The following is an 18,932-nucleotide window of genomic DNA, read 5'->3' on the forward strand; positions in this document are numbered from 1 at the left end:
TCACTTGCATTTCAAGGCAATATCTGCAGTTTTCAGTGTGGCAAAAATCTCTGATTTTTAAAACATCTACCATATTTTCTCTATTAGTAGCACATGTGCTCACCTCAATTACAGTTGTTTCTCTAATAAACAAATAATATTTTAATGATTCAGTATACAATAAAAGTGATATTGGATTTATATGCACTTCTATTGGAGTTGTGCTTCTAATAGAAAAAATACGGTATTTCAGATTTATTCAAAAAAAAGTTATTCAGTCATTACTTTAAATTGTTATTTATTCATTTGGTGACAATATTAGCTACTTTTGACCTCGGAACTCATCAATGATTGGTTTAATCATCACATACTAATTTGCATACTGATAGTAGCAGTGTCTTATTCACTGGTTTCAGGAGTGCAATGTGAACAAATCTGTGCAATTCGATTATGAGCTACCAATGCAGAATGAAATTAACAAATTAAATTGTTGATACATCAATGTCACACGCAACGTAATATTACCGTAATTGGTATAGTACAGGTGTGATGGTTCAAATACCAAAATGGCAACAGTAACAGAAAGACTTCCCTGGCGGCGATGATAACATACAAACACGAAGCCAACAGATGAGGTTTCAACTGGTACTGGTATTATTATACTCTGCAAACATCAAGTACAATAACGCGGTAAAACTCCAAACCTCCAATAACTAGATACTTAAACTCCAATACAATTCAACGAGATCTCCGATCTGAACTCAGTGCTTAACAACTCCCCTATATATACCCACACTGTCTATAAATAGACCATTACATCAGCATACATAATGAGTCTGGAATTTACTATAAATTTCTAGAATGTTCCATTACCTTCTATTGCCTCCTACAGTGTTCTATTACCTATTCAACCAGTCTCTACAAAAAAATGTAGAATATTCCACCCAGACACAGTACGGTTCTAGAACATTCTCAGTGACACAGAAGTAGTAAATAAGTCATATGCGACAATCAACTAGTTGATCGTGTTTGATAGAGCCATCTCCACCATGGCTGGTCCCAAGTCTGGATTAGAAAGAAGGAGGGCTGGGCGTTAGCAACCCCACCCCGTAAAACCTTCTACGCTACAGGACAACAAGGAATTTAAATCTACCTGGCAGAAGGAGAGAAGCTGTCCAGGTACCTGGACGTATGGCGGCAGGGACCAAAGCCGAATAGACATCTCCAGCTTGACAGCGGACATCCTGACGCTCAAAAGCAACATCTGAGTTGGATGTTTGAATGTAATAGAAAAAGAACTCAGGAGTAAGAGACTGTCCCCAGGATAGCAGCCGACAGAGCCAGATGGAAACTCCTTGTTTCGCCTCAAGCACCAGACGGCCCAGATGAGGACTGAATGAGCGAGTGATAGAGCCCTCTAGAAGCAAGTAATGTTTCTAAATAGTTTAAAAGTGACCATAGAGGGCAGCTAGTGAAAAGTTTTGATAACATAGTAGGTAATGAAGGACATTTTATAGATTATCTGATTATATTCTCTATCCAATTGCTTTGACGGCCTTCATAATGATCAAAATATGTCTATCATAATTTCAATAAAGTCTTGAGTGCCAGATATTTTTCTTGCCTAAAATTAAGTGCAAATATTTCACATTTTGGAGAATTTTCAGTAAATTTCATCATTTTGGAATCATACAGACTGTTTCAGATATTGACTTTAGTTTTTGATCAAAAGGTTTGTCAATTTTTATCAATATTTCATGTAGGGAGGATGACTGTACAAAATTATTTTGTAGATGGTGCCAAAAGTTGACAATGGCACCGAAAGGGTTCAAGGATATCCTCTAACCTTGACGACAAGGAGGTAACATTTTAAGCAATCAACTCTGGTAAAAATAGTTGTACAGGTACACCAAACATTCAATCCATATTTGAAAAAAAAGAAGGCTATTTATTGATGAAAACAAAGCTTTACAAAGTGGAATAAATTGTATTTACTTTAACCAGCCAGTCTTCCATGTTCAAAAACTGACTGTCTTCTACAGATAGGTATATTTGTATTACAGAGTCAGATACCATCACAAATCCAAGTAAAAAAAAAAACACAGTAAATCCACTGACGAATTTTCTTGTAAGTCCCTTTCACATAAGTTTTTATCCTGCTAAAAAAATGCAGCTATATAATAGTTTATCCTCAGAATAAAAATATGCAACTGCCATCAAAAATATACTTCAAAAATTACAATCAAATCTGAAAACAATATACGAGGAAAATTGAGATGTTTGTATGACCCCAAAAGGTCACACATCCTGGCATTTCTGAGCATGATGCAGCTCTAAAACAATATAATTTCCAGAATTATACCTCAATTTTTGCATAATATAAACTGTTTGTGAAATTGAATGACAACCACTCAGTTTTGGAAAATGATGTGCAGTCTTTATGGCAGAAAGTACCAGGATGTGCGACCTTTATGGCAGAAAGTACCGGGATGTGCGACCTTTATGGCAGAAAGTACCAGGATGTGCGACCTTTACGGAAGAAAGTACCAGGATGTGCAACCTTTATGGCAGAAAGTACAAGATCTTTAAAACATCTTTAATATTTTCAAATTCATATTCTCAAGCTGAAGCAATAATTACTTTTGTCACAATAATGGATTAAATAAAATATTAAATGGCAGTAATAATCATAAATTCCAATAAATTTTATGAAAACAAGTGTATACACAACAGTGTTCTTACAGATTACAATAATGTTACACATTTCCCTTTAGCATATTTTTTTTTTCAATTTTTTGGTCAAGATTGTACAAGTAGATCAAATTGAGACTACTCATGTTCACAAGTTTTGATAATTCATGAATGATATTTTTTAAAGGTAATAGATATTACAATATTTCAGTGTTCCATTCCTACTAACACAGTGGATGGAAGAGAGGGAAGTGGGGTTGGAACAATTTCAAATTGGGACTTATTCTACACTGCCCTGTTTTTGAAATTACTTAACAAGAAAATAAACTTATGAATTCATGGTGATAGCAATGGGGAAATGTACTAGTGTGTTATTTGCGTGTTCCAGTGTAGGACAACGTCTGATGATATTTATCTTGCTAACTATAAAAATTCCACACTTTGTTGGTAATCACTAGGTGTGTACCGCACATGGCAAATTTGCAATTCAGGATAAGGTACTGAATTATTCATAACATTCAGAAAAATTACGAGAAAATATGAATACATGTTGCAGTAAAAAACTTTTGTCTGTTTTCAGGTGATTCGTATGTGACTATCTGTACTCCAGTTAAAATTCTCTACAGGCCATAGAATTTGAGACTTCGGTCCATACCTGTAGATGCGATGAATGACGCATGCCGACCAAATCGCACTCCCGTAGCCATATCCGAGTGATCTGAAGAAAGAATCGAACAAACCGTGTATTGTACGTATCTTGTTGAATGTACTGTATCTGTCAAACTGTACCCACTACTCAGCTGAGTAGGTGACAAAATATAAAGCACAGGTGCCCTGCACAACCAGTGGCTGTAATAATGAGTATTATTATACATCTGTCACCGTAATGCCATAAGTTACAGCCTGCCCTAATTTTGCAGTATTTTTATGGGGTATTTTCATTCTTCCATATTAGGAAATGCGAATTCCAAATATGGAATGGGGCATAATAAAAACAAACATGGCTGCCACCAAGGTTGACTGGACTACACAAAGTTTGCTGATTCTGTTGTAAACATTTTAAATTTCGGCATTCCTATGATGTATCCTTGGAAGGAAAAGATGTATAATAATAAGGTTATTATGAGGATACCTCAAAGTATGCACTCACACAGTCACAGTTATATCGACCTCTGCTGCATGGCGGTCGATACTTCTGTTGTACTGTCTTCATGCATACTTTGAGGTATCATCGTAAAAACCTCATATACATGAACGGTATAGTGCACACATCTTACCTTTGAATACTGCCAGGTTATCCCATTGTTTACAGAGATATACACGTACATCGGTACCAGCTACAGCCAAGTATGTACCACTCTGATCAAAACACAGAGATTTCACCTGCAAAACGATAATAAAGATAATCATGCCCTCATCCTCTATGTAGCAAAGCATCCCACCATCTCATTCAGACATAATTAAGTCTTGCAATAAAGGGCATTGGGTAATTAAAGCATGTGTACAACAAAAGTTATCTTTTGCTTCACTCTCCCTGTAAACAAAAGTGCAAAATTGTAACAAACTATGTAAACATTGCTGTTTCTGCACAGATTGAATTAACTTCAACTCCCCAACCCCTAAATGAAGTGATCATTTTTGCTGTATCCATGGCTTTTATCAATAATAAAGTCTACAAATTATAATCATTATGCAGATTATCAAAAAAGTCATAAATCAGAATTTACAATACTGCTATTACGCCAGTACACAAATATTATTTATATTTCACAGAAAATATTTGGAAAATTAATACCATCACCAGTAGTGAAGAGAAAATAAAAAATACCTCATATCGATCATCCAATGAGATTGTCTTGAAATTCTTCAGTTTTCGTAGATCCCACAATTTGACGACAGAGTCGTCTGCCGATGTAGCAAGATAATAACCATTCTCAGAAAAGGAGATAGCAGAGATCAGTCCGGAATGTCCTGGGAAGTTGGCCACATTAGCCCGCTCTTTCAAATCCCATATCTTAATCATGCTGTCACCAGTACCAGTACCAAAGATGAGACCATCGGGATGGAACTGAGCACATGTCAGCGCTGAAAATAAATTTGAGTTATTGCGTAACAACCATAAAACACTTAAGCATGTCATTTTACTATTCATACACAGTATTTGAAAAGGAACTAGAAATGGGACTACTTTATTTGACGAGTCGAAATGCATACTCAGGTAAAGGTGTCATATGCGAGTAGTATGATTGGGATAGAACAAAAATCGTTAGAAAATGCAAATCAATAGTCAAAGCTCTCCAGTACAATTGATCTTCATGTGTTCTATCAAAAAACTGTAACAATAATCAAGAGACCATGAGTTATCAAATATAACAGGATTAATTATTGCGAATTGGGAAGTTTTTTTACAGAATATAACCACACTCACAAACTAATTGAAGACAGATAGCTGAGGAACTAAGAGGGTTAAAATTTAGAAATGCTCCATTTTACTAAATTAACGTGAACTTACGATGACTGACAGATTCATCTGAAATTCTAGTGAGAACACGGCCAGTTCTAATATCAGAGAACGCCCAGTGTCTATCTTCGGAACAGCTGAGTAGATAATCACCCGTTGCATGTAAACTGATACCAGTGACTGGACCTTCGTGAGCACGGATAACTTGTGTACATGACCCATTTGCTACCATCCATACACGAATAGTGGTGTCCGGTGATGATGTGAATACAATGTCCTATTGGAACAATTAAGACAAAAACTTGTAAATGATTGGCTAGTGAAGAGATCCATGCCATCAATATCATTATGACAATTTGTAAATACTCTGCAACCTTACAAAAGCAGAGACAAGTATAACAAAATTGGGGTAGAGGATTAGTAAGAAATATGCAAATAAATAAACATTATTCACCCCCCCCCCCCCAACTAAATTCAAGAAGTTCATGAAATCAAATTATTAAAAGGCTTAAAATTCATAGATGAAATGTTGCGTATGATCCCCACGTGACATGATTCAAAATTGAACGTGTTGAAGTTCAAGTTCAGATTAACATTATCAACTTACTTCCTCTGGATGGTAGATGACATTGGTAACTTTCTTTGTATGTCCTTTCAAAATCGTTACAACATGTTCAGTGTCTTTGTTAAATACAACAGCAGTCTTATCAGCGCCGCCTAGTGGTGAAACAGAGAAATACAGTCATATCAAAGATGTAGTCTATTCAGTTAAGATGAATAAGCGAATCTCAAGTCATCACGGTAGTAATTTGTATTATATTTGATCTCTGCAATTTGAAGGGCATCATGTGAGGGCATCATAGCAATTTGAAACCTGTTACAATCAGTGATTCGGATAACAATTGTATTGTGACGTTAAATGCGGGGGGGGCCTTTATGGGGCTACACCGTATTCAGGATCGGGGAGCTTGTCTTTAATACCGGTCTAATAGTCTTTGTCTTTGGTAGCGTGCTTATCTTATAAGTTTCCTCCCTCTCAGCTCATCCGCTGTCACGGGGTGGGGATCGTTTGGTGAATGTATATCACCACAACTGAGACTGTGCAGAGAAAGAAATATACCAGTAACGATTATAACAAATTAACACAACACAATATATACGGTTTCCTGTACTTTAATGAACAAATAACAGCAGGGGGTGGGGGTACACTGTAAAATAAAATAAAATAAATTAGGGACTTGATCGATGCTGCAGGGAACACTCCACTCTCCATTGAACAGCAATGTACAATGTTGCGTTCCTTCGTATCTGGCACACTGGCGAAGCAGCTGCACTACAATTTAAACTCGTGCTCTGTGTCCAGGGAGTATCGGCAACTGCACTGCTATCTGCTGCTACTGGTAGCACTGGTACAACGGGAGTAGTTCAGGCAGTGAGCTTCAGTGGTTCCTGTTGATCAGCAGGGATTACTGCACAGCACGTCTGCATATGTACCCCTGTATAGGGTACAGCTCACTGGAGTCAGGAATCAGCATCACAAGATGTTACAGGATCAAGTCAGGTCACCTTCCTGACTAAAGATTTTCCCTTATGTCTCAACTTAAATACCCTAGTTAATTTATGGCCATGCAAATAATAAAATGTATATAACGAAATGATTGGTTATCTCGAAATAGCCGACAAATCAGTGTACAGAGGATGCCAATTTTGGTAGTGGAATAAACCACTCTTAATCCAAGCTCTACCAATTTAAAGTAGGAGACTCGGGTCAATGATGTCATATCTATTTTCATTGCCAACAACACTGGGCTCAGCACATTCCAAGGTATTTCACAATCACCATGTCACTGTCTGAGACATACCATTATGCCACAGGGAGAGACAGGATGTATGTATCTCACATTCTGCTGACAACACAATCCACTGACTGTATCAGCAGTCTTAAAAATAAACATGTGCAATGGGTTGTTGCAAATTATACAAACATGTGCGCTTTTCATTCACACAGCCAGGGCTCTGTACTTTTAACTTACAATTTATGTCACATTATTCCCCCCTGAGTTCAACACACCGGGGTTGATTTCATAGCATTTTTTCACAGACATAAATTATCTTGAAAAATTGAAATTGGTTATGGTAATTAATATCTGAAGTCTATCCTCTCAATTGAAATAGTACACAAAATCAAAATCAAGTCACAGCTCAAGTCGACTTTTGACTGCCATTTTGTTTGTCAATTTAACCTCTCTCCCCAAACTCCCAATGCTGGTCTGCAGCCCAGCAGTAGGAATGTGGTTTGAGACCTTTCTGGCCACAAATAAAATAAAAACTAGTTTTCATGAATACGTCAAAAATAATTAAATATGGAGTAGTTTATTCTTCACGCACAAGTGCGGGTTTTCTACTTTTAAATTTCTAGTTACACTAAATCCAAATGGAAATATATATGCCACCCAAATAAAGGTAAATACATTTTTCACGGCAGTGCAAATTTCCCATACAGGGTTATTCACTCACAGTTTATAGTTCAGTTCTATTTCATGTCTTCCTCATCTGATTCCACAAAAATGCACTTTGACTGGTTCATAATTTTCGCTTTCATCCGATCTCTTCTAATGTCTTTATCACAACCGTCGCATACTTTCCACCTTTCTTTATTCCGAGTTGCTTCCAGCTTCCTCAATTAACTCTCACGGCGGGCGCCAACCGTGACATCTCTTCCTATTTTGGTCTGATTCCGCATTCCTTCGCCCTCTTTACTGGACCTATTTCCGCATCAGCCGTCTGGGCTTCCTTTATCTGATCACCGCTCACCTTAGGTTGAATTCTGACAGCCCGTACCTGGGTCTCCATTTCCGCTTCCACCATCCTGGTGTCCACTATTCCTTTTCCCATATTCACCTTTTCTGTGTCCCTCATGCAAGTGGGAGTATCCTGCAATGAACTGCTATACTCTCCGGCCCTGGAAATCACAGCGCTATGTTTCCCCTGCCAACCACATTTCCCGCATGGTCTCCTTATAACCCGTCAGTTTTCCCGTGGATTTTCCCTGGCCTATAACCTTATACTCGGATTCCCCAAGGACTTCGATCCACCTGGCGAGTTTTCCTCCTGGACACTTAAAACTCAACAACCACCTTAGAGCTGCATGATCAGTCCTGATGGTGAATTTCCTACCGTACAAGTACTGCCTGTAGTATCTCACGAAATTCACCAATACCAGTAATTCTTTCCTTGTGACGCAATAATTCCTTTCCGCTTTACTCAGCGACCTGCTGCCATACCTTATCACCCTTTCCTTTTCATCCTGGACCTGTGATAAGACAGCACCAATACCTGTTTCACTTGCGTCTGTATCCAGCACATATTCTCCTGTTTCCTGTGGATACACTAGTACCGGGGCGGACATCAGACACTTCTTTAATACCTGGAAAGCAATCTCACATTCTGTATCCCAGTTAAACACTTCATTTTTCTCCGTTAATCTGTGCAAAGGTACTGCTATTTTGGCAAATCCTTGTACATACCGGCAGTAGTAGGACGCCATCTCCAAGAAACTTCTTACATCCTTCACACTTTTTGGCATTGACCACTCCTTTATGGTTCTCTCTCTTTGTCTGGATCGGTCGCTACACCATCTTTTGACACTATATGACCCGAATACATTACACTGGTTCTGCACAGGTCATATTTCTTTGGCTTGAGTTTTAGTCCGGCTGCCCGCAATCTGCCTAACACTATTTCCAGACGCTCTAACTCCTCATCAATATCTCTGCCGTATACAATAATATCGTCTAAATATAACAGGAGTATTTCCCACTGCAATCCAGCCATTATTCGCTCCATAAGCCGCTCAAACGTAGAGGGCGCATTGCAAAGGCCGAAGGGCATCACTTTCCAACTATACAGACCACTACGGGTCACAAAAGCAGCTTTCTGTTGTGCCTCTTCATCTAACTGGACTTGCCAATAACCGCTAGCCAAATCTAAGGTAGAAAACCAGCAAGCGCCTGACAGACTGTCCAGAGAGTCATCTATTCTGGGAATTGGATACGCATCTTTAATTGTTACATCATTCAGCTTCCTGTAGTCAACACAAAACCTTGTCCCACCATCTTTTTTCTTTACTAACACAATTGGTGAAGCCCAGGGACTACAACTTGGTTCAATAATACCGGCTTTCAGCATCTTTTCCACCTGCTTCCCCGCTTCCTCTCTCTGCCAAATTGGTAGTCTTCTTGAGGGTTGCCTAAAAGGAGCTGCCTCACCTGTATTAATGGAGTGTTTAACCAGATTGGTACACCCCATATCATCATCACCCCTGGAAAATACATCTGCATACTTCATCAGCAATGCCGCTACCTTTTCTGCTTCACCGTCATCCAGCTCTGCTGTACTCCGCCTCCATATATCATGCAAATATTCTGGCAGTTGCTTTTCTTTCAGTGGTACCTCATTTTCTTTTTCCCTCTCTGCTGTAACCACACCTTCCCCCTCTGATAGCGGCTCCACCATCCCCACCGCAGTGCCTTGTTTTACATGTATTGGGTGTGGGGTTACATTCAACAACCGTACTGGTATTACCCCATTACAATCTGATACTAATGCTCTTGCCACCATTATTCCTCTTTCCGCAATCGGGTTTCTATCTGTTGGTATCACCATTCCCTGCGAGAGCCTGGGATCTTTCTGTTAGTATCACATCGTACTAACATTTCACTGCCAGGAGGAATATCAACTGCTTTTCTCAGCACCACTCTGGCACAAAGAGTACGGGCCTTCCAGTCATAACATGGGACTATTTCATCCAGAAATTTCAGCTGTAGAATCTTTATGTCCACTACACAGCCTAAGGTAATCAGCAATTCCTTCCCCAATATTGCATCAGTCTCCATATCCACTACAATCACATCGGCTGTGGTTTTGTATTTACTTATGCATACCTCCATATTAGCTCCACCATGCTGTTTCATCAAGGTACCGTCTACTTGCCGGATCCGAGTCGTCATGGCTTCCAATGCAGGTCTCTGCATCTCAGGTATACGCTCATAATGTTTTCTTGACAACAGGGTTCCTGATGCCCCTGTATCTATTAAAAAATATCCCTGTAATCCACCTATTCTGCCTGCCACAAATATACCGCTTGTTGCCCTTGTATAGTCATGTACGGTAGGCAGGGGTCTACTTTCAGTTGCTGGGGGGGTCGCTGTATCTGATTCCTCTAGTTTTGTCTCCCCTGCCTGCGTACCCTGTCCCCTCCGTCCCTGCACCATTTTTACTGCTTGTTGGGGTTGCCTGGGCCTGTCTGCATTTCCGACCCAGCCCTGGCCCCTGAGGTTGGTCGTGATTCGTTTCCCGCATACCCGTTTGGTGGAGTTGCGCAGTTTCTCTTAATATGCCCCCGCCCTCCGCATCTGTAACACTCAATTCCCATCTGGCCCCACCTTCTTGGTCTTTTATCTTTCCCTCCACCGAATGACTGCTCTCCTATCTGGGTTGGTTGGAATTTTCCGACCCCCATTTCTTTTATTCCTTCATTTAGTTCTACCATCTCCGAGTCACCTTCAGCATTCAGCACCCTGCCAAATTTGGGGCACCGCTCAGCCAGTCTCCTTTTCTCTGACATCACGTGTGATTCAGTCTCCAATGTTTTTGGATTTGCTCTGAATATACCATCTCTTATTTCCTTTTCAGGGATGGCATTCTTAAAATACTGCCTGCCTAGCCTTTCTTGGGAAGCAGGGCTCATACCTGTGTAGGTCATCTCTGTTAAATCACGTATAGCTTCACCCAATTCTTGCAAACTTTCATCTTTCTTGCGCTGCCTAAACCATAGTTCTGCCGCATAGGTATCTGCTTGCCCACTGGGACTAAATCTCTTGTCCAATCTTGCGACTAACTCTTGGTGTGGTATTTCTCCACCATCTGTTTCTCGGGTCAGCACTTTCTGCGCCAAACTGGACAAACTCACTGCTAAATACCTGGACTTGTGTACCATATACCAATTATTTACAATTGCACATTGCTCAAAATAGTCTTTGTAATATCTCCATGGCGTTTCACCTTTAAATTTTTCTGGAATTATGCTAGGCTTTGTCACAGGATACATGCCCCTCTAATGGAAAGCCTCCTCTCCTTTCAGTGCTTTTTCTCTGTACAACTTTGGTCTAACTACCAGCTCTGGATTCTCTTTTACCTCCTCAAATAAATCTGAGGTGGGGTTTGTCAGCCATCTGCCAGTTGATTGTGCCCAGGTGTACCCAAGCCATAAGTCATCTGCTCTGTCAGCTGGTCTCCCTCTCAATGCTGATCGATACCGTGGTGTGGCTGTATCCAGCCTCCATGGTATATCTGTTTTCTCTGCTAATGCTGATTCACTCCGCTTTTCCGCTGTAACTCTACTGCCAGTCAACAGGTCAGCTTTACTCATTTCTTGGGTCCCATAGCCAGAGGTTGGTGTCACCTGTGGGGGCAGCTCCTCTGCTTTACCTTCTGGCTGCACAAACCCCTCTTTTTCAGTCTCCACTGGATCTTTAAGCTCTGTAGTATCACCAGCTGCTGCCTGTGCAAACTGTATTTCTCTTAATGTATCAACAAAAATTTGCTGATCATCTCCCTGCTCTGTATCAGCTACTGGTTCAATCTGGATACTCTCTACTGGAATCGGCTTTGCAATTTCTGCATCAGCTACTGGTTCAATCTGGATACTCTCTACTGGAATCGGCTTTGCCATTTCTGGATCTGCTACTGGAGTCGCCTTGATCTGCTTTCTCTGGTTCACCTCCTCTGCACCAGTTGTATCCCACCGCTGCCACCAATGTGACGTTAAATGCGGGGGGGGCCTTTATGGGGCTACACCGTATTCAGGATCGGGGAGCTTGTCTTTAATACCGGTCTAATAGTCTTTGTCTTTGGTAGCGTGCTTATCTTATAAGTTTCCTCCCTCTCAGCTCATCCGCTGTCACGGGGTGGGGATCGTTTGGTGAATGTATATCACCACAACTGAGACTGTGCAGAGAAAGAAATATACCAGTAACGATTATAACAAATTAACACAACACAATATATACGGTTTCCTGTACTTTAATGAACAAATAACAGCAGGGGGTGGGGGTACACTGTAAAATAAAATAAAATAAATTAGGGACTTGATCGATGCTGCAGGGAACACTCCACTCTCCATTGAACAGCAATGTACAATGTTGCGTTCCTTCGTATCTGGCACACTGGCGAAGCAGCTGCACTACAATTTAAACTCGTGCTCTGTGTCCAGGGAGTATCGGCAACTGCACTGCTATCTGCTGCTACTGGTAGCACTGGTACAACGGGAGTAGTTCAGGCAGTGAGCTTCAGTGGTTCCTGTTGATCAGCAGGGATTACTGCACAGCACGTCTGCATATGTACCCCTGTATAGGGTACAGCTCACTGGAGTCAGGAATCAGCATCACAAGATGTTACAGGATCAAGTCAGGTCACCTTCCTGACTAAAGATTTTCCCTTATGTCTCAACTTAAATACCCTAGTTAATTTATGGCCATGCAAATAATAAAATGTATATAACGAAATGATTGGTTATCTCGAAATAGCCGACAAATCAGTGTACAGAGGATGCCAATTTTGGTAGTGGAATAAACCACTCTTAATCCAAGCTCTACCAATTTAAAGTAGGAGACTCGGGTCAATGATGTCATATCTATTTTCATTGCCAACAACACTGGGCTCAGCACATTCCAAGGTATTTCACAATCACCATGTCACTGTCTGAGACATACCATTATGCCACAGGGAGAGACAGGATGTATGTATCTCACATTCTGCTGACAACACAATCCACTGACTGTATCAGCAGTCTTAAAAATAAACATGTGCAATGGGTTGTTGCAAATTATACAAACATGTGCGCTTTTCATTCACACAGCCAGGGCTCTGTACTTTTAACTTACAATTTATGTCACAGTATCATAGTGAGTAGGATCACCGATTTGGTATGACAATGATTTGAATCAGTAATGGTAGGTCAGTTATACACCATGGAAAACTTGTCATCATGGAAACTCACTAAATATTTTTCAAATGTATTTTTGAAATGTTTTCATAAGATTAGGATTTATGTTACGGTAATACAATATTACACGACTTTTTCCTCCCATGTCACAGAGAAAAATTTGAAGATATAATCTCTATGTAGAAACCCAGTGTAAAAATGTCAGTTTTAACCATTTTGGGCTCTTGAATCATGGAAAAAAACTTTTTTGGGGGATTTTGATGGCATGAACCCATAAAAAGGAAAGTATGTTACACAAGACATATACCGTAAAAATCAGATTTGAGGCCGCAGTTTTAATAGAAGCCGCACCCCTAACTGGAGACATTGTTTCATGTTGAAATTGTCAAGTTTTGATCCCAGGAAAATGTCTGCAATATAAGCCACACCCAAAACTTTCACAAACCCAACAGCCACCACATATTTCAGAAAAAGATATACCATTTAATTTTATATTATATTAAAGGCATAATTTTTCGAACATTTCAATCTTTCCTGACGCCTAGATTAGAGTCTAATTTAGGTTTTTCGTAGTCATTGACGCTTATTTGAGAGTACAGTGTTTATTGTGGGTAGCGTGAATGAGTAAAGTGTGTTTCAACAATGAGCTGTTATTACCGTCAATAGTGTTAAATTCTTCTTCAATGCTCAGCTTATCTTTCGAAAACAACTAATGTCTTGATTTGAAAAAAAAAAAATCATGCCGTTTTCCCATCAAAATCAAACGATCGCACTACAACAACAGTAAATCTCTTCCGTGTCCCGTGTTGCTGAACCACCATTAACATATTTACATGAGCTATAGTAATTTTAACACGTTGGCCCCATCCAGCATTTTGATTGGTTAATTAGAGACTTGACCTATCAGGTCAAAAAACGGTTTCAAGTCACTAAAGTGTTTGAACAAACATGCCGGTTATCCTATTGGATCGAGCGTTCACATGTGACTGAAATCATTCGTTTGCAGTGAAGTTAAGTTGAATTTTCACAACAATTCAACGAATTTATTTTTTGTACGTTATTGTAATCACCACTGAGTAACAATCGTCAACTGTAACATATCGAAAACAAATAAGTTATTTACTTGTGTGAAATGCAGTATGACTGGCTGGATTGCGTTACTGTGATCATTTGCTACTAAGACTGCATTCGTTTTGGTTTTTACTTCTTTTAGAATATACTTTTCGTTATCAAAAGAGATTATATAGTATACGGTACCGTAATCTGCAAATGCATAAAAAGATATTATTTATTGTGCAATATGTTATACAGTGTGAAATTTCGTTTGTGACAAGTTTGTCCGTGTGTAAAAACCCGAAAGTGCGCTTAGAATCGCAACAAAGATGCAATCGAGTGTCGTGCATCTCATTATCCCTTCTGGCCTTTGTTTTCTGAGAAACATTTCCCACTATTACCGAAGTGAATGCTCTAATTAAAGCTGCAGCAAGACTTCACGCATCTGAATTCATCCATTGAAAAAATGAATTTTAATTAAAGCCGCGGCCTCAAATCGGAATTTTACGGTACATGTAATCTTCATTTCAGTTTAACAATCCTTAATATAAATAGATTTAAAGAAAACAAATTTTCAAAGTATTAAATTAAAATTTAACAAGCTACCATCATTAAAAGCTTTGCACAAAGGAGGGGTCAATTACAACAGCATAGGGTGACAAGTACAGTACATGTACTAGTATTTCAGGCCTATCACTTTTGAACTGTAGGGGGCGCTACTCACCTGTGAGTACCTTTGATGTGTCTGAAGCATGCAAGTCCATTGACAAGATGCCGGGTACGCTAGCACTATGCAAACCCTGGATGAGAGGAGACAAAAATAAGTAATTAGTAAGACAATGACTGAATACTAGTAGACAAATCTAGTTTCCTAGATTAAAAGGTAATGCAGTTTTGAAGTTGTCTCATCCTCAACTTCCAGCGCCACTAGCGTAGAATGAATACAAAATTCAAAAATATCATTAGCCATTAAACTCAGCTAGATATTATAGAGTACCGTAAATCTGTATTAGGAGCCGCTTCTCTAATAGAAATTGCACCCATTCTTTTTTAACAATTGAGAAGCAAACATTCATCATTTCTCATATGTGTAGATGCTCTAATAGAAGCCAAATCCCCTCTGTTGCATTGTACCATTTTAATAGAAGCCGCAGTTTCTAATACAGATTTTACAGTAAGTCTTGTTGTTTGAGATGTCACCTCTAATTTGATCGATAGATAATAAACATCATGGCATCATCAGTTATTAAGTTAGAGCAACAATATACTCAGAATAAGTCTCCACGCTATAAACTGTAATGTTTAGCTGTATGTTAAGGACAAAGATTGTCACTTTAGTCACTTTAAGTCTAGTGTATCAAGGGATGATTGGTTGATCTCAGATTTCATTCAAGAATTTGTCTAGCGGATTCATCAACACATAATAGAGTAAAAGCTTTTTCCCCACTGTACATTGAACACAAAGATTGAGCGTTGTTAGAATAGAAGACAGATATACCGTGTTTGCTCCATGAGTAGCTTATGTACTTACGTAAATTACAGAGATGTTTCTAAGATTAAAACAAGTAATGTTTTAACAAGCCATGCATGGCACAGTCCCCTTTAGTTATCAAATTTAAGATATATAGTTTTGTTTATAGTAATATAGCTGGAATATAACCATGTCAGGAATATGATTTTTTAACATTAAAATGATTGACATTTGTATCTGATTGTCAAACAAATACTTGTCCATATTGGGAGATATTGCTCTGGAACAGCATTCAAAATCAGCCATTTTGAATACATGTATATATATATATATATATATATAACATGATGTATAACGAATATATAAAATTTGAATATAGTCAGTCAAAGCATTTAAGAGATATGGCTCTAGAAGCCCAATCATTAAAAAAAATGCCTGGCAGTCAGCTATTTTGAATCCAATCTGAAAAATAAAATGACGTGCATCAGGAACCTGTAATGTCTAATGTATGTACCAAGTTTGAACGAAATCCATCCATAAATGCTTGATATTTGATGATTTTTTAGCACAAAAATGGCCACCATTTGGCCATTTTGAATAGGATCGTCAAACCAATATATCTGTCTATGACATGATGTATAATGAATATTTAAAATTTGAACATAATCAGTGAAAGCAAGTCAGAGATATGGCACGAGAACCACATTTATTAAAACAAAATGGCCACCAGTCGGCCATTTTGAATCTTATCTGAAAAACAAAATTATGTGCATCAAGGTCCCATAATATCTAATGTATATACCAAGTTTTAACAAAATCCATCTGTAAACAGCCGAGAAATGCTTGATTTTTATGAATTTTTAGCACAAAAATGGCCGCCATTCGGCCATCTTGAATCAGATTGTGAAACAAATTGACGTGCATATGTATAATATCATGTATGAAGTATGTGTGAAGTTTGATTGTGATTGGTCCAAGCATTTCTAAGATACAGGTCCGGCCGGACGCACGCACGGATACACGGAGGTCAAAACATGGCCCTCGAGCCCGGCCCTCGAGGTAGTACCATGTTATTCACGCCCACTTTGGAAGGACCGTTCGGTCGACGACACGGAGGCACATCATAACGTCAAGTTGTTTGAAGTAGGGGGCTCTTAAACGTCAGGGTATATTAACATGGAGGTAAAACAAGAGTTTAATGACCACACTGTTGTATTTGTATTGTGTCGAGTCGAGAAACTTGCTTGACGTAAAACAATGTTGTCCCGTTCATATGAGAACTTCAAGTTAATTGCAATCGTGTGATAGAACACTACTCAAAAGTAAATAATAATAATATAATTTTCCATATTTTTACATAGTATATGTGACATTTTATTTACAATAACGAAAAAGAAAAAAAATACTGTGTCACTATAATAGTACAAAATGGAGTGAAAATAGCATGTTTTGTCTGTGTTATGTCATTTTACAACTGTTTCATATGGCAAGATAATATCCTTGATATGTTCTAGTAGGATACAGGTGTTATCGGGTTCGAGGTTCGTTGTTCTGTGAAAGTGTCGGATGCAGGTTTGGAGGATAGATCATCGTCAGGTAAACGAGTAACTCTGTCTGAGTTGAATTTGGGTATGATGCTTGGCTTTGACAGTACCTTCTGGGAAACCGACGCACGCAGGTGAGATTCTACCTGCTCAATCAAAAGTCACACAAGTCGCTGTTTGTCGTTTTTCATTTATAATATAACACACACCCAGAGTTATGCGTCCCAGTGTCTAATTGTACGACAGCACAGAGTGATGAGCCGTTGATGACGGCTGTCCGGCCGTCACCCTACTCGTCATCCGTCTCTTCGTCTACCGAGTACTCCATACTCGTACAGTTGCATTGTGGGATATATTGTGTTGTCTTGAGATCACTGCACTGTCTTGCGTAATCATGCAAAATAATGTGCGCCCGCAGCGACTGAATTAAAAACAATTTGGGCAGCTATCACCCCCGTGATTGCTCATGCAACGAAAGGAAATACCTTCGTATACTTGTTGGTGTATCTCAGACTAGTGACACATGGTAAAACATTCATATACAGTTTCTTTCAAAGGACTTGTTAATGTCTAGAAGTTTTAAATAATATGAGGTTATTACAAGGATACTGCAAAGTATGCACGAAGACAGTACAACGGAAGTATCGATCGACGCGCAATCTTATACATCTTTTCCTACCCAGGAATACATCATGGGAATGCCGAAACCCAAAACGTTTAGAACAGATTTAGCGAACTTCTTTGTTTGGAGTCCTGTCAAACCCTGGTGTCCGCCATGTCTGTTTTTATTATTAGAGGACGCGTTTTTTTAACAGGACAGATATCGAGTTCATTTCCTGAGAAACCTATAAACAAAAGAATATGCAATAACTTGTGAAGATGAAGAACATTTTCTATTGAATTGCCAAAAATATAACACACAAACACAGAGAAAACTTCATCCAAAAAATTATAACACTACTTTCATCCAACAATAAAAATATACACAGATCACATATATACTCTCAAGCAAAGATCCTGGCATAATTATAGAACTTGCCAATTATATTTACACAACAAAAAGATTTATTTAACATTTGAATACTAGTTAAGTTCTTTTGTTTTGTTTTTTGTACAATTCTTACATATATCTTGTTATTTTTTTAAAACTCTTTTTGCTGTACCTATCCTATGTAAATCTTTTTACACGGAGGCAATAAAGGTATTATTATTATAATACGGCACGCTGTAACTTATAGCGTTACGGTGACAGATTATTGTCAGTGTTTTCTAATGACAAAATGAATTTTCATGGTGGTGTATGCAAACCGCTGCTAAATTGTCATTTTATGCATATTATTCACTCCCTATCTCAATAAACAAAGTCACGTGAGCACACTGTAATAATGCTAAAACTATTAATTATAGACAGACATAAATTATATGAATGCGCTAAAATACAGTACACGTGTCAAAACGTACCCTACTCGTATTAAATCAACAAAAGCAAAGCGCAATAAATAATTTTTAAAAAAAGGACAAAAGAAAATTACCGGTTACGTGCTCAAGGCGTATTTACCTTTGCTTGTGCAGTGACTTAAACAAACTTATTCAATGACGCAAGTTTTCGTATTTGGGTCAACAAGAAAGGCGTTGTTTGAACCATAGAGGTTTATACCTCCATGTTTAAACACAACAGTGGTATCCACTCTCAACTGCCAGTATACTGACAACGGTTTGAAGTGGAAC

At 38.8% G+C, this 18,932-nt stretch overlaps 1 protein-coding gene across 1 annotated transcript; it reads right to left on the reverse strand.

Moving 5' to 3' along the window:
• Positions 1-2,763: 2,763 nt before the first annotated feature.
• On the reverse strand, positions 2,764-15,265 carry LOC146733619 (pre-mRNA-processing factor 19-like). The gene is made up of 7 exons (XM_085491485.1): positions 15,187-15,265; positions 14,914-15,039; positions 5,739-5,848; positions 5,183-5,408; positions 4,499-4,755; positions 3,948-4,053; positions 2,764-3,388 (listed from the first exon to the last, which is right to left on the reverse strand). The coding sequence occupies exons 1-7, from the start codon at positions 15,263-15,265 to the stop codon at positions 3,291-3,293; spliced, it is 1,002 nt and encodes a 333-aa protein (XP_085347611.1). The 3' UTR covers positions 2,764-3,290.
• Positions 15,266-18,932: the final 3,667 nt, after the last annotated feature.

This window comes from Saccoglossus kowalevskii, chromosome 16 (genome assembly GCF_978046115.1).
Source record: "Saccoglossus kowalevskii chromosome 16, keSacKowa6.1, whole genome shotgun sequence".
Taxonomy (NCBI): Eukaryota; Metazoa; Hemichordata; class Enteropneusta; family Harrimaniidae; genus Saccoglossus; species Saccoglossus kowalevskii.